The sequence below is a fragment of the Sebastes umbrosus genome, chromosome 7 (genome assembly GCF_015220745.1).
Source record: "Sebastes umbrosus isolate fSebUmb1 chromosome 7, fSebUmb1.pri, whole genome shotgun sequence".
Lineage (NCBI taxonomy): Eukaryota > Metazoa > Chordata > Actinopteri > Perciformes > Sebastidae > Sebastes > Sebastes umbrosus.
The window spans coordinates 34,908,949-34,928,132 of NC_051275.1; the positions used below are offsets into that span (position 1 = coordinate 34,908,949).

Sequence of the window (19,184 nt, forward strand, 5' to 3'; positions counted from 1 at the left end):
CCCCCCTGGGCCCGACCATGTAAAGCGGCCCACGAGGCTGCGGGGGAAAACAATAAGAATATAATTCACAGGGAGAAGAGAAAGCGGGCGCGCAACGGAATGCTCCATGACGGCGGTGGTGTTTTTTACTCCGACACAACCTAGATTGAATATCCTACCTATGTGATTCTGTTCACAGCTGTGTGCGTCTGTGCTCAGCCGGTCAAATTCGCGGAACACGTCATGGAAAGCAAAAAAAAAACAAATCAAACTTGCTAGGCATCGGTTGTCGTGTACTATGACACTGTTACGGCTGGATGTGTTTCCTCTGCTGTTGTCCCTTTTCCCTCTCCAGTAGCTCTGCCCAGGTGTGCTGCATTTGCTCAACGAGGTTGGGAAGGAGGTGTTTAAAAGCTCCTGTGCCAGCAGCAGAAGAGAGAGGCTTCTGGTGTGGGGACTGCTGCTTCGGCTGCCTCTCAGTTTAGGACTTGATATTTAGTCTTCTTCATATTTTCTTGTTAATAAATCCTATGGATTTGAGAGTTTTAAAAGGTGTCTTTCGTGTTTGGTTTGGGTCAGTGTTAGAGTGTTGTTCGCCCCAACAGGGCTGCCCAAGGGTGGGGTGTAACAAAAGGGGGCTCGTCCGGGATTAGAACATCCATGAGGTGAAGTAAATGTAAGTTTTTGTGTGTATTTTGTGGCCTTTGAGTCTAGAGTTTAGATCATTTGTTGCTATTGCTGCTTGTTTAGTTGTGCTTTTGACTGTTTGACCAGCTACACCAGATAAAACGATCGATTGTCGCACACGACACTCATTTATAGTTCCCGATCCGAGTCGACACCCTACGACGGCCGTGTCGGGCTATAATCGGGCTGATATCGTGAAGTCTGAACCGGACATTAGTCTTGTTTTAAAACAAAAATGCAAATTAGTTTCAAGTCACATTTTAAGTCATTTTTATCCTTCATAGTTTTAGTCGACAACAACTCAAAACGTTTTCGCCCAGTTTTAGCCGACAAAAAGTCATTAATTTTTAGTTAACAAATCATTTTTAGGGCTGAGTGTTGACAAGAATCTGGTGATGTGATACGTATCATGATACAGAGATTACGATTCAATATATTACGATACTGTAAGTAAGAAGAACACACCAGAAAAACACCATTTTAGAATCAACCAAAAATAACATGTTTGTACTGCATGTTTTTTGCCCCCAAACTGCATGTGATTATCATAAAGTGGGCATGTCTGTAAAGGGGAGACTCGTGGGTACCCATAGAACCCATTTATATTCACACATCTGGAGGTCAGAGGTCAAGGGACCCCTTTGAAAATGGACATGACAGTTTTTCCTCACCAACATTTAGTGCAACTTCGGGGCGTAATTTCGCCTCCTTCCCAACTAGCTAGAGTGACCTGGTTGGTACCGATAGATTCTCTAGGTTTTCTACACAGGCACAGTTTGTGTTGGTTCAGGGGGTTCACATGTGCCAGAGACAGAAACTATAGAGCTGATCGTTCTCTGTTAGACAGAGGTGAGGTGTTGTAGTTACAGCTTTAGGCAGCAGGACAGATTTCCTCTCTCGGTCCTCGTGACAGCGAAGACATCATGACATCTGTCCTGAAATGTACCCAACATGCTGCAGCAGTTTGAGAGTGTGAAGCCTGAAAGCCTCCAACAGGAGAAGAAGAAGCAGCGATGCAGCGCTGAAAGCTGAAAGCTGGAGAGTTTCTCAGAGTTTCTCAGTTTGCTGGTCTGAAAGCAGTTGACCTACTTTTTTTTATTGGAGTTTAATGGAGCTTTAAGGAGGCGACAGGCACAGAGAGGAGGGAGCTGAAGGAGGGATTTAAACTCACACACATAATAAAGGCATGTATGGATGGATGTGGATGAAGGCGTTTACTGTGTATACATGCAGTGATTTAAGTGTATTAACATGCAGACAGATGTGGACACACACACACACACACACACACACGCATACACACACTCACACACACACACACACACACACACACACACACCCACACACACACACACACACACACCGAGAGCTGGGCAGTGATCCAGTCAGGACAAACATCTGTCTGTCAGATTGATGGAGAGGAGATGTTGTGAGAGATATGAACACACAAAGAGCAACAACTGGAGCACATCTGTGCTGAACACAGCACTAATACTTGTCAGAGTGTTTTGGTGACGGTAAAACTAAACTGTTGATCTCTGACTATGTGGTCACTGACACACTGGTCTGGTCCTGCTGCTGTCAGCAGCTCTTTCTCTGAAGGAGCATTGAAGCCTTTCACTGTGTTGGCTGTTGGCGTTCACTTCTGAGGAGCTGGTCACCAAACACCATTCTGTTTTAGTGCTTTAATATGTTGTTGTATTCACCCATCTGACAGTTCTCAGATCAAGATTTTACACAGTAAACATGCCATCGGTTTATATAATATGATGCTGTTAGGAATGTAAAGTGGCAGTAGACCAGTTTTGTTTTGCTTTAACTTCATTATGAAGTAAATGTTGTAAAACAACCAAAAACAGACCGAATACAGCCACAAAGAGACACAAAACAACCACAAAGAGACGTAAAACCTCTACAAAGTGACGCAAAACATCTACAAAGAGATACAAAAAGACCAAAAGGAGACAGAATACAAACACAAGAAAACGCAAAACCTCTACAAAGAGACGTAAAACCTCTACAAGGAGACGTAAAACCTCTACAAGGAGACGTAAAACCTCTACAAAGAGACGTAAAACCTCTACAAGGAGACGTAAAACCTCTACAAGGAGACGTAAAACCTCTACAAGGAGACGTAAAACCTCTACAAGGAGACGTAAAACCTCTACAAAGAGACGTAAAACCTCTAGAAGGAGACGTAAAACCTCTACAAGGAGACGTAAAACCTCTACAAGGAGACGTAAAACCTCTACAAGGAGACGTAAAACCTCTACAAAGAGACGTAAAACCTCTACAAGGAGACGTAAAACCTCTACAAAGAGACGTAAAACCTCTACAAGGAGACGTAAAACCTCTACAAAGATATACAAAAAGATCAAAAGGAGACAGAATACAAACACAAAAAGACGCAAAACCTCTACAAGGAGATATTGATTTCTTGTATTCTTGTAAGTTTTGTCTGATCCATCATAAACTTTCATCATAATTTCTTCCACATTGAAATCATAGTTTAACTTTATATATTCTGACCTCATTCATTCACAACACATGTTCTGATTGAAATGATGAACAGACTCACGCTATCATTAATATTAACACTACGTCACGTCTCCGACCGGCGAGTAACGCCGCGGGTGGGTTCACACTGAAGCCCGGTTCCCCGGTCTCTAAAGGGCGCCTCCGTGTATCGGCCTCCGATGCCGAGGGGCGCTGACCAAACGTTGATTTAACACACAACACGTTCAGACTGATAGAATATAAGTGAATACTTACTTTGGGTAGTTCATGCAGTAGAGAGTGTAGATGTCAAAGGCTTCACTCTGAAAGAGGAGGAGAGGACAAACGTTAGAGAGGACAAACAGACACACCATCGTCTTTTCTTCATCACTCCATCACTAAATAAAGAGTCAAATATATACGTGATATTATTCTAATCAGACTCATGAGGAAGAATGTTTTTGATGTTATCTGACGTGTGGAGGTTCTTCTACAGCGGTGAAGTGTTTGGACGTTAATAATAACATTCAGACTGAATCCAACACGTCATAAACTACAACTTCTTCATGATTATTGATTATTATTGGTCATGAAAGCTTCTTATTCTCCTCCTAAACACGTGCATGACCAGAACACTAGAGGGTGTTTGAGTACTGCCTCGTCCTACAACTACTGTGTATTACATCTTTTATTTATAGATGAAGTTCTTGAAGTCTCTGCTGCATTGTTAGTGTTAAAAAAGAAACTTAAATTTGTATCTAAGACTGTAATTAATTTGCTGTGGTGGTGTTTGTATGTTTGTTTTGTTTGGTATTTCAGGTGTCACGTCTCTAAGTTTGATCTGTAACTATGTATTTCTATTTTGTATGTTATTTTAATGCGGATCACACACTATGTACCACATACTCAACAGGCGTACTATCGTTCAACATACTTTTGTGTGTATAAACATTTGTGTGCATGAATGAACCCAAAATCAGCTGTGAGTCACATTCCTCTCCCTTCTTTCTACTTCCTGTTAACTATCTAAATACCACAACGTTGATGTGATGTGAGTTAAACTCTGCATCTTTTCCCACGTCTGGGTCCTTCGTTCTCATCCATCCGATACGCTTCATCACTTCCCATCATCAGGCTTCTCACATGTGTCAGAGTTCCAGTTAATGTTGATATGAATCACAAAGTTTCCATTTATACACGACGCCTCATAGTCAGGGACGCCTTAATATGACCTGAGGCCGCGGAGCTACGGACGTTTTGGACGTCCTCCGTCCCTTCACAATACGTCATGGCAGCTTTAATTCAGAACCTCCCGTCAACAGAGAGTGATAAATATTAAATGGAGAGTCCTCCTGATCAGTAAACAGTCCTTTATTCAAACTTGACCTCACTGTATAAAATGATCTGTGGTGACCTCTAGGATAATCACAGCCTCATGAAACTTTACAGCCACAAACTAGAGACCTAGAGCATTCAGAGGATAGATGGATCAGACTAGAGACCTAGAGCATTCAGAGGATGGATGGATCAAACTAGAGACCTAGAGCATTCAGAGGATGGATGGATCAAACTAGAGACCTAGAGCATTCAGAGGATGGATGGATCAAACTAGAGACCTAGAGCATTCAGAGGATGGATGGATCAGACCAGAGACCTAGAGCATTCAGAGGATGGATGGATCAAACTAGAGACCTAGAGCATTCAGAGGATGGATGGATCAGACCAGAGACCTAGAGCATTCAGAGGATGGATGGATCAAACTAGAGACCTAGAGCATTCAGAGGATGGATGGATCAGACCAGAGACCTAGAGCATTCAGAGGATGGATGGATCAAACTAGAGACCTAGAGCATTCAGAGGATGGATGGATCAAACTAGAGACCTAGAGCATTCAGAGGATGGATGGATCAGACTATAGACCTAGAGCATTCAGAGGATGGGTGGATCAAACTAGAGACCTAGAGCATTCAGAGGATGGATGGATCAGACTATAGACCTAGAGCATTCAGAGGATGGATGGATCAGACTAGAGACCTAGAGCATTCAGAGGATGGATGGATCAAACTAGAGACCTAGAGCATTCAGAGGATGGATGGATCAGACTAGAGACCTAGAGCATTCAGAGGATGGATGGATCAAACTAGAGACCTAGAGCATTCAGAGGATGGATGGATCAGACTAGAGACCTAGAGCATTCAGAGGATGGATGGATCAAACTAGAGACCTAGAGCATTCAGAGGATGGATGGATCAGACTAGAGACCTAGAGCATTCAGAGGATGGATGGATCAAACTAGAGACCTAGAGCATTCAGAGGATGGATGGATCAGACTAGAGACCTAGAGCATTCAGAGGATGGATGGATCAAACTAGAGACCTAGAGCATTCAGAGGATGGATGGATCAGACTAGAGACCTAGAGCATTCAGAGGATGGATGGATCAAACTAGAGACCTAGAGCATTCAGAGGGTGGATGGCTTTCCTAGCTATAGATTGACAATAAGGGGGTTTCTGAGCAGTTTACACAATAGAAGTGCTCACCATCTAATCGCAGAAAAATGCCATTTCTTGCAGAAGGTCATTAAGACATCAGAAGGTCTTGGTGTCTTAATGTGGTATTTTACAGAATTTATAATATTGGTATAGATAACAAATCTTGCTATAATAATTATTTTCATTATTTACACATATCACAGCCTTTATCTGAATATTTAATTCTTCTGGCAAAATAACAGCGGTGTGCACGGTAGATGGGCTACCATGAAAAGCCTCGTGCATTGAAGGTAGATAATGTGTATACACACAACATGTATTCATTGGGTGTTGGTTTGGTTGGTTTGTGTGCTGCCGTGAATGGAGGGTCCAGTTCTACTGGTGGTTTACTGGGTGTTTGGGTTCAGTGTGTCCTGTTTCCTGTCAACTAACAGCCGCACGCACGCACGAACGCACGCACGCACGCACGCACGCACGCACGCAGCTTTAGTGTACTCACCCTTTCGACGAAGCACTCGGCGATGTCGGCAGCGTGAGAACTCCTCTCTAGATCCTCCAGGAGGTCACTGAGGACACACAGACAGACGAGTTACAGTCAGTCGTCTCTGACGTTTTAATGGTGAAAAACTACACGGTCAGAGGTATGAACACACCTGGACGTTACATGTGATAGATGAACACGTGCACACACAAACAGAGCTCTAGGTCACTGAAACAGAGATTTTTCTACGTCTTAATAGGTGCAGATTTCTCAAAACTCTGACTGACGTCATCAACTCGTGCATGCCCATTTGTTGCTTCGCTTACAAGTGAAGAATTAGTGTCAAATGATCTCACTACGCAGAATGTTCTTCTACTTTCTGACGTATCGTTGACGTAGACTTTATCGCCACCGCAGCCTGCTTGTTTGAGCATCATTCATCAGACCAGCAATTCATCCAGAGGAGGCTCTAATGGCCACGCCCCCTTTTGGGGGAAAACAATCCCGTGTCCTTCATAGACGGTAACAGAGTAAACAGAAGAAGTTGAAACATCCAAAAATATATTAGAAGAACAGCCAAAAAATATTATATAATTATCCCAAACATATTATTAAAATATGTGAAAAAGAAATTGTGCAAAATTTCCAATAAATATCCCAAAACATTTAGAAAATATACGACCAAAAAATCTGGATAGCATCCAAAAACATATTAGAAGAACAGCCAAAAAATATTAGACAATTATCCAAAACATATTAGTAAAATATGTGAAAGAAAATTGTGCAAAAATTCGAAAAATGTGAGAAAAATATATCACCAAAAAAATCTGGAAAACATCCAAAAACATATTAGAAGAACAGACAAAAAATATTAGTTAAATATGTGAAAAGATTATTGAAAACTTTTTCGAGAAAAAGGTGAAAAAATATCCAAAAAATGTCCCAAAAAATATTTCGATTTTTTTATGCGTGGCCTTGACTTTTTGCGAAGTACCTGTATGTGCCGGTCTGATGTATCCGTGTAGAGTTTGAGTTATTCTTTCAGTTCCCTTCAGTTTTTAGTGCCACATCAATCTCTAGCCTCATGTTACCTCACATTAATCTGATCTAAATACAGTAAGAGCGCTGCTTTCAGATACTGTATCAGCAGATACTCAGAGTTTTGGTATCGAGGGAGAAACAGTTGGATTGGTGCATCAGTAATTACAGTAAATGGATCCTGCGCCTGCATCTTCTCATGTTGGGTCTTGCAGGACCTGCAGGATCGCTGTTTGGAGCTCATTGACAACCACAGATAGAAACCAGCCCACACAGGTCAGAATTCTCCCAGAGAGTCTCAGTGAAACTGGTTCACAGCCAGTCTACGTTGCTGGGAGCGATGGGAAACATTTAACACTCCTGTTGTAGTTACTGTACAGTTCAGTCTCTGTGTCTGAAGGGTCAGTGTGACACTCAGCCGACTCCAGAAGCTGCAGACTGAAACAGCTGGCAGACGTTCATCCTGAAAACTCTTCCTCCGTTCCCACAATCCATCCTCATCGTCACCCCTCCATCCTGCCAAGTCTTAAATACTGCTGCTGCCCAGATACAACCAATATCCACAAATCAGTCTGTATCTCTCCATCTTAATTCTCTTTTATCCATCTATCAGTTTCAGCCAAGATGTCATTCATACAAACCACACTCATTCATACAAACTACACACACATTCATACATTACACACACTCACATAAATAGATATGCAGACATGTGTAATCGTCCCCCGTGTGTTTTCATCAGTTTCCTCATAAAACTTTTAGTCTTTTAGTGTCAAAAACAAACCAAGAACCTCTTCAACTCTTGTTGAAACCAAACTGGCCCTGTTTGGTTGTGAGGTAAAATCCAAACTACCCATTTTTGGCACCAAATTAGAAACCAAACTAACCCTGTTTGGACCTAAAGTTGAAACCAAAGTAGCCCTGTTTGGTCTTGTACTGTTAAGCCCTGACTTGGAAACCAATCTATCCCTGTTTGGCATTGTATCCCTGTTTGGTTCTGAGGTAAAAACCAAACTACTCAGCTTTGGCACCAAATTAAACACCAAACTAATTCAGTTTGGCCCTGAAGTTGAAGCCAATCTTGCCCTATCTGTCGCTACAGTAGGAGCCAAAGTAGCCCTGTTTGGCCCTGAAGTTAAAACCGAAGTAACTGGTCTTTGGTCTTGTACCATTTAGCCCTGACTTAGAAACCAATCTAGCCGTTTGTCCCTGCAGTAGGAGCCAAAGTAGCATTGTTTGGCCCTCATATTGAAGCCAAACTGGTCCAATTTGGAGCCTAAGTAGAAACCAATCTAGCCCTGTTTGGTCTTGTAACATTTAGCCTTGACTTAGAAACCAATCTAGCCCTATTTGGCCGTGTAGCAGTAGCCTTGTTTGGCCCTCCTGTTGAAACCAAACTGGCCCAATCTGGAGCCTAAGTAGAAACCAAACTAGCCATGTTTGGTCTTATACCGTTTAGCCCTGACTTGGAAACCAATCTAGCCCTGTTTGGCCCTCCTGTTGAAACCAAACTGGCCCAATGTGTAGCCTATAAGCAGAAACAAATCTGTTTGTCCTGTAGCAGAAAACAACAAATTCTTTTTTGACTTTCTTATAGGCCAAAGTGGTCCAATGTGGGTCAGAAGGAACCAGGCAAGACAGTTGGAAGTTGTATTTATCTCAGCAGTCGTTCAGTATTTCTTCATCACTTCTCAAACGGAGTAAATTCACACGAATCCAGTCCTGGATTTGGTCTGTTTGATGACCCGTTAGGAGGTCTTCATGGTGGTTTATGAGCTCAGTGAGTTCGAAGTCTTCGATGAGCAGCGAATAAAAGGAAATTAAAGTGAGTGATTGAGCAGCAGCTCATCATCGGGTTTCCTTCCAGGAGAAACTCAGCAGAATATTAATATTTATAAACCGTTTGGCTCAGAGTCGTTGTCTTGTTTCTCTCGTGTTTCATGTTGAGTGATTTTCTCTGAAACGAGGTCGGAGAGGTAGAAGGTAGAAGGTAGAAGGTAAGGTGGAAGGTAGAAGGTAAAGGTAGAAGGTAAATGTAGAAGGTAGAAGGTAGAAGGTAGAAGGTAAGGTAGAAGGTAGAAGGTAGAAGGTTAAGGTAGAAGGTAGAAGGTAAAGTAGAAGGTAGAAGGTAAAAGGTTAAGGTAGAAGGTAGAAGGTAGAAGGTAGAAGGTAAAGGTAGAAGGTAGAAGGTAAAGGTATAAGGTAGAAGGTAGAAGGTAGAAGGTAAGGTAGAAGGTAGAAGGTAAAAGGTTAAGGTAGAAGGTAGAAGGTAGAAGGTAGAAGGTAGAAGGTAAAGGTAGAAGGTAGAAGGTAAAGGTAGAAGGTAGAAGGTAGAAGGTAAAAGGTTAAGGTAAAAGGTAGAAGGTAAAAGGTAGAAGGTAGAAGGTAGAAGGTAGAAGGTAAGGTAGAAGGTAGAAGGTAGAAGGTAAAGGTAGAAGGTAGAAGGTAAGGTAGAAGGTAGAAGGTAGAAGGTAAAGGTAGAAGGTAGAAGGTAAGGTAGAAGGTAGAAGGTAAAAGGTAAGGTAGAAGGTAGAAGGTAAGGTAGAAGGTAGAAGGTAGAAGGTAAAGGTAGAAGGTAGAAGGTAAGGTAGAAGGTAGAAGGTAAGGTAGAAGGTAGAAGGTAAAAGGTAAGGTAGAAGGTAGAAGGTAGAAGGTAGAAGGTAGAAGGTAGAAGGTAAAGGTAGAAGGTAGAAGGTAAAGGTAGAAGGTAGAAGGTAGAAGGTAGAAGGTAGAAGGTAAGGTAGAAGGTAGAAGGTAGAAGGTAGAAGGTAAAGGTAGAAGGTAGAAGGTAAGGTAGAAGGTAGAAGGTAAAAGGTTAAGGTAGAAGGTAGAAGGTAGAAGGTAGAAGGTAAAGGTAGAAGGTAGAAGGTAAAGGTAGAAGGTAGAAGGTAAGGTAGAAGGTAGAAGGTAAAAGGTTAAGGTAGAAGGTAGAAGGTAGAAGGTAGAAGGTAAAGGTAGAAGGTAGAAGGTAAAGGTAGAAGGTAGAAGGTAAGGTAGAAGGTAGAAGGTAGAAGGTAAAGGTAGAAGGTAGAAGGTAAGGTAGAAGGTAGAAGGTAAAGGTAGAAGGTAGAAGGTAAGGTAGAAGGTAGAAGGTAGAAGGTAGAAGGTAGAAGGTAAAGGTAGAAGGTAGAAGGTAGAAGGTAGAAGGTAGAAGGTAAAGGTAGAAGGTAGAAGGTAGAAGGTAAAGGTAGAAGGTAGAAGGTAAGGTAGAAGGTAAAGGTAGAAGGTAGAAGGTAAGGTAGAAGGTAGAAGGTAGAAGGTAGAAGGTAAGGTAGAAGGTAGAAGGTAGAAGGTAAAGGTAGAAGGTAGAAGGTAAAGGTAGAAGGTAGAAGGTAGAAGGTAAAGGTAGAAGGTAGAAGGTAAGGTAGAAGGTAGAAGGTAGAAGGTAGAAGGTAAAGGTAGAAGGTAGAAGGTAAGGTAGAAGGTAGAAGGTAGAAGGTAAAGGTAGAAGGTAGAAGGTAGAAGGTAGAAGGTAGAAGGTAGAAGGTAGAAGGTAAAGGTAGAAGGTAGAAGGTAAGGTAGAAGGTAAAGGTAGAAGGTAAGGTAGAAGGTAGAAGGTAAAAGGTTAAGGTAGAAGGTAAAGGTAGAAGGTAGAAGGTAAAGGTAGAAGGTAGAAGGTAGAAGGTAGAAGGTAAAGGTAGAAGGTAGAAGGTAAGGTAGAAGGTAGAAGGTAAAGGTAGAAGGTAGAAGGTAGAAGCAGTAACATGAGCTCAGCTCAGTCTTCCAGTCTTTTAGTCTGTTTATATCTTCTGTGATTTACAGGATGTTGTAATCTCTCGTAGGTACGCTGAGTGATCTCCAGGATTTAGAGACATTGCACAGAGCGAGGACGGTATTTTCCGTGAACAGTGTGAGACGTTTTCTGGCAGGATTTGCAGCCAAATTGATCTCATATGGCCTCCACAACGCACATCCAATCATATTTCACAATCCACAGGAGGCCGACGTCATGACAACAAACATTTTACAGCGATAATGAATGGAGGAGAGTTCATTTTATGAGTCTCAGAGTCACGTTACAGATGAATCATAATAATAATAATTTTTATTCAGTAGTTATTCAAATCTGTTCTACTTTGACTTTTAAACTGTCATCAATGGAAGTCAACGCCTCCTGCAGAGGTTTAAAATCAAAAAGTCTACCAGTGAAGACGGGGATTATGCTGTTTGAGACGCTGGGAGGCCTTTGTTGTGAAAAACCTGTGCATTTTTTTTTATTGAAAGTAGCTTTAATGTGATTAAAAAACTGCAAAGTGGAGGAGATTAAACATAAATGTCAATGCTGGAGAAATTGTTAACGTAAATTAATCTGTTCCCTGTAACAATATTAATAAACAATAGGTTGCTTTTTGTACAAGAACACAAGTATTTGTTCATTTTAGTGTCACAGTCCAGCCGCCAATTATTACTCTACAATGAAAATACTCCATAACAGTTGGAGCTCAACTTCACGTATCTGCATCATGAACATTTAGTTTATTTTACTTGGGAGAATAAAGCATGAGGAGTGAAACATACGTCTCCTTTAAAGGTTTGACTTGGCAGCTATTTCACATTTCTTCATCTCTAATCACTGAATGTTTCCCTGCTCAGGACTGTGTTGAGGACATTTAAAGACGTCTACGGTGCAGCAGTACAAAGACAACACACAGACGTCTCTGAACAGTTAGAAGACAACATCTATAACTTCTGGAACTATCTCTGAGAGGTTTTGTTTTTTGTTGCTAGGCAGAAACACGAGCCAAACTTCTGAAGACTGCAGCTCACTGAACAATATAATGTCTGAGGAAACACTGAAGATTAACTGGGTTCAATACTGCTGAATATATTTAACATGACATCACACCAACGGTAACACACAGAGAGAGAGAGAGAGAGAGAGACAGAGAGAGAGAGACAGACAGAGAGAGAGAGAGACAGAGAAAGAGAGAGACAGACAGAGAGAGAGAGAGACAGAGAAAGAGAGAGACAGACAGAGAGAGAGAGACAGACAGAGAGAGAGAGAGAGAGAGACAGAGAGAGAGAGACAGACAGAGAGAGAGAGACAGACAGAGAGAGAGAGAGACAGAGAGAGACAGAGAGAGAGAGAGAGAGAGAGAGAGAGAGACGCTAACATGAACTGATGTTTCTGCATGAACGAGTGTGAGAGAGACGAGGACATCCAGAAATTTAAAGAGGATCATGAATCTGGAGAGGAGAGGAGAGGAGACAAGGAGAGGATACAAGGAGAGGAGTCAAGGAAAGAAGAAAAGGAGATGATACAAAGGGAAAGAGAGGAGGAGAGGAGGAGAGGAGTCAAGGAGAGGAGAAAAGGAGAGGAGGAGGTAAATGAAAGGAAACCGTCAGTGTTACACTGGAGGTTGAGGGTTAAATTCCCACTGAGGAAACAAATTATTCAAATTTTAGACTTGTTTATTATCTCAAGGCCAAACACAAATCAAATATGACCAAACAGGATAAACCAGGACCAAACAGGTTCCAAATGGAACTAAACAACTGAACTAAACAAGAACAAAATGGACCAAGCAAGGCCCAACGGGGTCAAACAGAACTGAAAACTGGAGAAAAAAGGGTCAAACAGGACAAAATAGAACCAAACAACAGGACTAAACAGAGACAAACAGGCTCAAACAAGAAAGAACAGGACCAAATGGGGCCCAGCAGGGTCAAACAGAACCCAAAATCTGGATAAAACCGGCCCAAACAGGACAAAAAGACTAATCAAACCCAAACAACATGCCAGACATAAACAACCTGGATCAAACAAGACCCAACAGGGCCAAACATAAACAACCTGGATCAAACAAGACCCAACAGGGCCAAACATAAACAACTTGGACCAAACAAGACCCAACAGGGCCAAACATAAACAACCTGGATCAAACAAGACCCAACAGGGCCAAACATAAACAACTTGGACCAAACAAGACCCAACAGGGCCAAACATAAACAACTTGGACCAAACAAGACCCAACAGGGCCAAACATAAACAACCTGGACCAAACAAGACCCAACAGGGCCAAACATAAACAACTTGGACCAAACAAGACCCAACAGGGCCAAACATAAACAACCTGGACCAAACAAGACCCAACAGGGCCAAAGAGAACTACCAAACTGGACCAAACAGAGGCCTGTACTACGAAGCGAGTTCAACATACCCAGGGTATCTTCTCGTTATCTGGCTTCACTAACTCTAACAAACGAGATCTCGCTAAACTGTACTACGAAGCCGGTTATCAACTCAGTAAATCAACCCAGAGTTTTCCAATCTCGTTATGAGCGCGTTCACATGAACGAGGAGGTGTTTGCAGCATCTGACCAATCACAGACACGAACAAGACTACTGACGGACAGACATTATACAAAGAGTAAACTATATTAGACAAATACGAAGAAGTTAAACACTTAATCCAGACTAACAGTAACACAGTTGAAGCTGCCAAATGCAGGAAGGACAGCTGGCAGAAGGAAAAACTCTGGATGTGTGAATGAGTAAATTAACAGATTTATTAATTTAACGGAATACTCAAAGGTAAAGTGTACTTGTCTAAATATAAATAGCGTTTACGAGAATAATAGATGAATGGATTACACTTCTTTTTACCCTACAAGCATTAACTGTCGTCTGTCATCCTTTCAGCTGTGTCCCTCCTCTCTGACGGTGTAAAACAGACTCAAGAGCAAATCAAAAATAAATAAATATAAAAATATAAATCAGAGCGGTAAACACCCTCAACATAAAGTCCGCTGTCCTTCCTGCATCTGTCAGTTTAAACTGTGTTGTTTTTAATCTGGATTATGATTTAAACTTCTTCACATGTGTGTGATATTATCATACGATCACCGCACTGAGCTCTGATTGGTCAGTAGGAGGTGCTTTCATAGGAGTTGATCTCTTATCTGGAACATAACCTGCTCCGGAGCAGGTTAGCCGTTCAGCTTGGTGATCTACCCCGGTAAGAAGTGAACCAGCTTCGTAGTACCAAAAACCCAGAGTTAACCCTGACGTTACCTCGATAACTGCAAATCCTGCTTCGTAGTGCAGACCTCTGTACTACGAAGCAGGATTTGCGGTTATCGAGTTATCTTCAGGATTAACGCTGGGTTTTCCGTACTACGAAGCGAGGACCAGTGTGAACCCAGTCTACCAGTAGATCTTAGTCCCAGTCTGCAGGAGGACCAGTGTGAACCCAGTCTACCAGTAGATCTTAGTCCCAGTCTGCAGGAGGACCAGTGTGAACCCAGTCTACCAGTAGATCTTAGTCCCAGTCTGCAGGAGGACCAGTGTGAACCCAGTCTACCAGTAGATCTTAGTCCCAGTCTGCAGGAGTCCCAGTGTGAACCGAGTCGTCTACTAACTAATAAATAACAGTCAGGAGATTAAATCGTAGATATGTGAGGTTTGTTTCGTCGCCAACAAACATCACACACGAGGTTAAACCTCAGAACGCTCTCTGCTGCGTTCTCAGTTAACCAGCTGAAATCAAGTCTCTCATTATCACACAAACACACACACACACACACACACACATATGTTTGTACACAAGGACACACTCTCTCTCTCTCTCTCTCTCTCTCTCTCTCTCTCTCTCTCTCTCTCTCTCTCTCTCTCTCTCTCTCTCTCTCCGCTGGCGTCAGGCCTCATTTTGTGGCCGGCGGACATCATTAGTGGGGGATTGTGGGAGAGGAAGAGGGAATTCTGGGTGTTTTTCTTTTCTGTTTTTTTATGGAGCGACCACAAAGGAGGGGGGGGGAAGAGGTAGAGAGACAATGATGGACAGACAGACAGAGAGAGAGAGAGAGAGAGACCACGCCACAATAAAAACAGATTAATATGAAAAAATGAAGAGAGTAAAGAGACAGACAGAGGACAGAGGACAGAGGACAGAGGACTGAGGACAGAAAGAAGTAGAGACGTCTGATAATTAGAGACATAAAGAGAAACTCCTTTGATGTGGGAAGAAAGTGGAACAAAGGAGAGATAATAAGAGAATAAAAACAGAAATAAAGCTGTTAAAGAACAGAATCATGTTTTTGTTTCATGTTTTACCAAAATCTATTTTCACTAAAGGAAATATGAGTTTTTGAAATTTGAGTTGGATGAAAATAGTTCTGTTGTTGTCGAGACCTGACGATGAAAGCGTGAAGTAATAACAGGTTTTAAAAGCTGTTTATATTTTCACCATTATTCTAAAATCAGTTTTTAGATCTTCATCCATCAGACGATGGTTTCACTTCATAAAGTCAAAAATGAAAACTCACTGCAGAGAAACTATGCAGCGAAGTTCAGGCTGTTCTCATTCACTGTTCATAGATAGCTATGAAAGGAGGAGGAAGAGGAGGAGGAGGACGAGGAGGAGGAGGAAGAGGAGGAGGACAAGGACGAGGAGGAGGATAAAGAAAAGGATGAGGACGAAGACGAGAACAAGGAGGAGGAGGAGGAAGAGGATGAGGAGGAGGAGAGAAAGTAGGAGGAGAGAGAGGAGGAGGAGGAGGAGGAGGAGGTGAAGGAGGATGAGGACGAGGTGAAGGAGGATGAGGAGGAGGACGAGGTGAAGGAGGATGAGGAGGAGGACGGGGTGAAGGAGGATGAGGATGAGGAGGAGGAGGAGGAGGAGGAGAGAGAGGAGAAGGAGGAGGAGGAGGAGGTGAAGGAGGATGAGGACAAGGTGAAGGAGGATGAGGAGGAGGACGAGGTGAAGGAGGAGGTGAAGGAGGAAGAGCACAAGGTGAAGGAGGATGAGGAGGAGGACGAGGTGAAGGAGGAGGTGAAGGAGGAAGAGGACGAGGTGAAGGAGGATGAGGAGGAGGACGAGGTGAAGGAGGACGAGGAGGACGAGGAAGATGACGAGGAGGAGGAGATAGAGGATGAGGAGGAAGAGGGATCAGTTTACTGTAAACGTTCTCCTGAACGGTGCGTTCAAGGACAAGATGTGACAGTAGGTTGTTAGAAGTGTCAGATCAAATCCTGTTCTGTTCTGCAGGACGTTCACACGGGAAAAGTTTAAATACTAAAAAAGGCTTTTATTTTGAAGTGTACTGTTGATACAATAATTGTCCCATAATGCAATGCAACACAGGAACGAGAGGAGCCACTCATAGCTGTGAAGAATTAAACCTCAGTGAGATAACGGTGGTGAGACGGCTCCGTCAAGAGAAACACATTAAATATGTGTTGTTTTCTCTTTATGAAGTTTAACTGACGCTGATGTTCAGAAGGAGCAGTCTGACGCCTGATTGGCCGAATATTACATCACTTCCTGTTACAGTACAAGGAGGTTCTACATGTTGTTTTTGTATACAGTAACAGCTGATAAAACACTACAGTATGAAGATTAACTCTTGAACACACACACAGGGAGAGTCTCAGCTGCGTCACTATGAGGATAACTAAACATTCACACTCCCCTCACATGTTATCATGTCATGTCTTCTCTCGGGGGTTTTAGCTGCTAGATACACAAACCTAACCCTGACCCCCCGCCACCCCGCCACCCCGTGACACCCCGTGACCCCTCGTGACCCCAGAGCCTCGAGCGCCGAGCCGGGCCAAACCAAACAACGAGGGCCGACGGGTCTGGTTTTCATCCTCACAGCCAACTCTTTAACAGAGTGATGAAGAGCAGCTGACGGTGAGGCATCTGAGATATGCTGCTGAACTAGAGGAAGACGAGGAGGAGGAGGAAGATGAGGAGGAAGATGAGGAGAGAGAGGAGGAAGAGGAGGAAGAAGACAAGGAGAGAGAGGGGGAGGAGAAGGAGGAGGAGGAGGAAGAGGAGGAGAGAGAGGAGGAAGAGGAGGAAGAAGACAAGGAGAGAGAGGGGGAGGAGAAGGAGGACAGAGTGGAGGAGGAAGACGAGGAGAGAGAGGAGGGAGAGGAGGAGGAGAGAAGAGGAGGAGGAGGAGGAATAGAAGAGAGAAGAGGAAGAGAAGGACGAGGATGAGGTGGAGGAAGAAGAAGAGGAAGAGGAAGAGGAAGAGGAAGAGGACGAGGAGGAGGATGAGGAGGAGGAAGAGGAGGAGGAGGAGGAGAGAGAGGGGGAGGAGGAGGACAGAGAGGAGGAGGAGGAGGAGGATGAGGAGAGAAAGGGGGAGGAGGAGGAGGACAGAGATGTGGAGGAGGAGGAGGACAGAGAGGAAGAGAAGGACAAGGATGAGGAGGAGGAAGAGGAAGAGGAAGAGGAAGAGGAAGAGGAAGAGGACAAGGAGGAGGATGAGGATGAGAAGGAAAGAGGAGGACAACAACAGCCAAAAACCAAGATAGTGACGGGAAAAAAAACAAGATGGCACACAGAAGTTTTATTTTGAAAATCCACTATGGATGTAACAAGTGGAAACTGACACGCCGTCCCCGACACGTCCAAAGCTGACGCTAGAGGGAAACGTAGAGCGTCATAGTTAGCGTAGCACCGCTGACCAAGCGGCGGTGTTTGAGGAGTTTGGAGTGAAAACGCGTTGCAAACAGCGCCCTCTTCCTCTTTTCTACTGTAAAGCCATCCAGCAGATTTCAGAGTTTCACAATTAAACAGGAGAACCAGAAGTAAGCAGACAGTGACGGGACTCTCAGAGACAGGTTCTAATCAACACTAATTACAGCTGCTGTACAGATTAAACCAGTGAGCAGCAGACCACCCAGCAGAGCCACTAAATCACCTCATCACAGTCTCTACTGTCGGCTGTCTGGTATAATTCACGGTTGGTATCGAGCTATGAAAACATACCTGAGTGCAAAAGTTTAACAAATCCCTCAGACTTGTGTTTGATTTACGGCTCTCAGCGCTGTAATTGTGTTAACTATCATATGAACGAGCTGCAGGCGACTCAAACCAACGGCTCCGTCATCTCAACACGTTTTAACCTTCAGACTGATGATCTGACTCCAACAGCAGCTTCCTCTACAGACCACACGTCTGACACACAGGGAAGCAGCCCACGATACAACGTTTGACTTCTATTTATGGAGCAATAAACATCAATCAAAACTGCATTATGGTCCATATCTATCAAGTGTCTCACAGCAGAATATCAGTCTTTCCAAATGCCAAAAATCTAATGAGATAAGAAAAAACTTTATTTATCCAGAGGGAAATTATTGTGCAGCAGTTGAAATGCAAAGTGGGAAAGAGTCCAATCCAACGTAACAACGTAACAACGTAACAACGTAACAACGTAACAACGTAACAACGTAACAACGTAACAACGTAACGTAACAACGTAACGTAACAACGTAACGTAACAACGTAACGTAACAACGTAACGTAACAACATAACAACGTAACGTAACAACCGTAACATAACAACGTAACAACGTAACAACGTAACAACGTAACAATGTAACAACGTAACGAAACAACCGTAACAACGTAACTAGCATAAATAAATAACAACCACCCTTAGCTGACTCTTTACATTACGCGCAACACGTAAAGACAACGTTGACTTTTGGTTTCAATGTATCCGTGGTTTGCAGAAACGTACAATGCCAACATGTGTTTACTCACAGCCTGCTGTGTTACATGTTCAGTTATCACATAAAACCTACAGCGCAGTTTTCTGCATTTTATCTAGAGTACATGTAACACCTTAAATCCCGTCTGTCAGGACGACTACAACACGTCATCGTGTTCTTTGTGGCTCAAACAGCGACGTCTAACTCCTCCCAGGAGTCCTTCTTCTTCTGCTTCATAAATAACTTTCTCTGAGGAACGACTGCTTTTACTCTCAACTGTCACCACGGCTCCCAGGAGGGATCCTGATCCATCCAGGCCCATAACTCAGCTCTTAAAACAAAGACATGAGATATGAGAGGAACACACACACACACAGATCCACAGTAACCACGAGAGGAACGAGTGTGTGTGAGGTCTCGTACTTCTATATCAGTGATGACCAGTTAGAAACGTCGACGTCGAGACTTCAAAGAGCTGCTTGAGGGTTCAGACCTGGTTTCAGGTTTAAGGTTAGAATCAGGTTTAGTTTAATAGGCTGAGGAATGCATTACGTCACTG

General features: G+C 43.1%; 1 protein-coding gene and 1 long non-coding RNA gene across 5 annotated transcripts in view; one reads left to right on the forward strand and one right to left on the reverse strand.

Annotated features, from left to right (window-relative positions):
* The window catches only part of plekhg2 (pleckstrin homology domain containing, family G (with RhoGef domain) member 2), a 98,777-nt gene that overhangs the window by 37,425 nt on the left and 42,168 nt on the right, over window positions 1-19,184 (reverse strand). For all 4 annotated transcript variants that reach the window (XM_037775031.1, XM_037775028.1, XM_037775029.1 and 1 more), the window contains 2 exons: window positions 6,154-6,220; window positions 3,439-3,485 (listed from right to left, as the gene is read on the reverse strand). In XM_037775031.1, the coding sequence (XP_037630959.1) occupies window positions 3,439-3,485; window positions 6,154-6,220 (114 nt within the window). The remainder of the gene's footprint in view (window positions 1-3,438; window positions 3,486-6,153; window positions 6,221-19,184) is intronic.
* LOC119491237 lies at window positions 1,243-2,999 on the forward strand. Its single transcript, XR_005207566.1, has 2 exons — window positions 1,243-2,585; window positions 2,649-2,999. It is a non-coding gene; the product is annotated as an uncharacterized LOC119491237 (long non-coding RNA).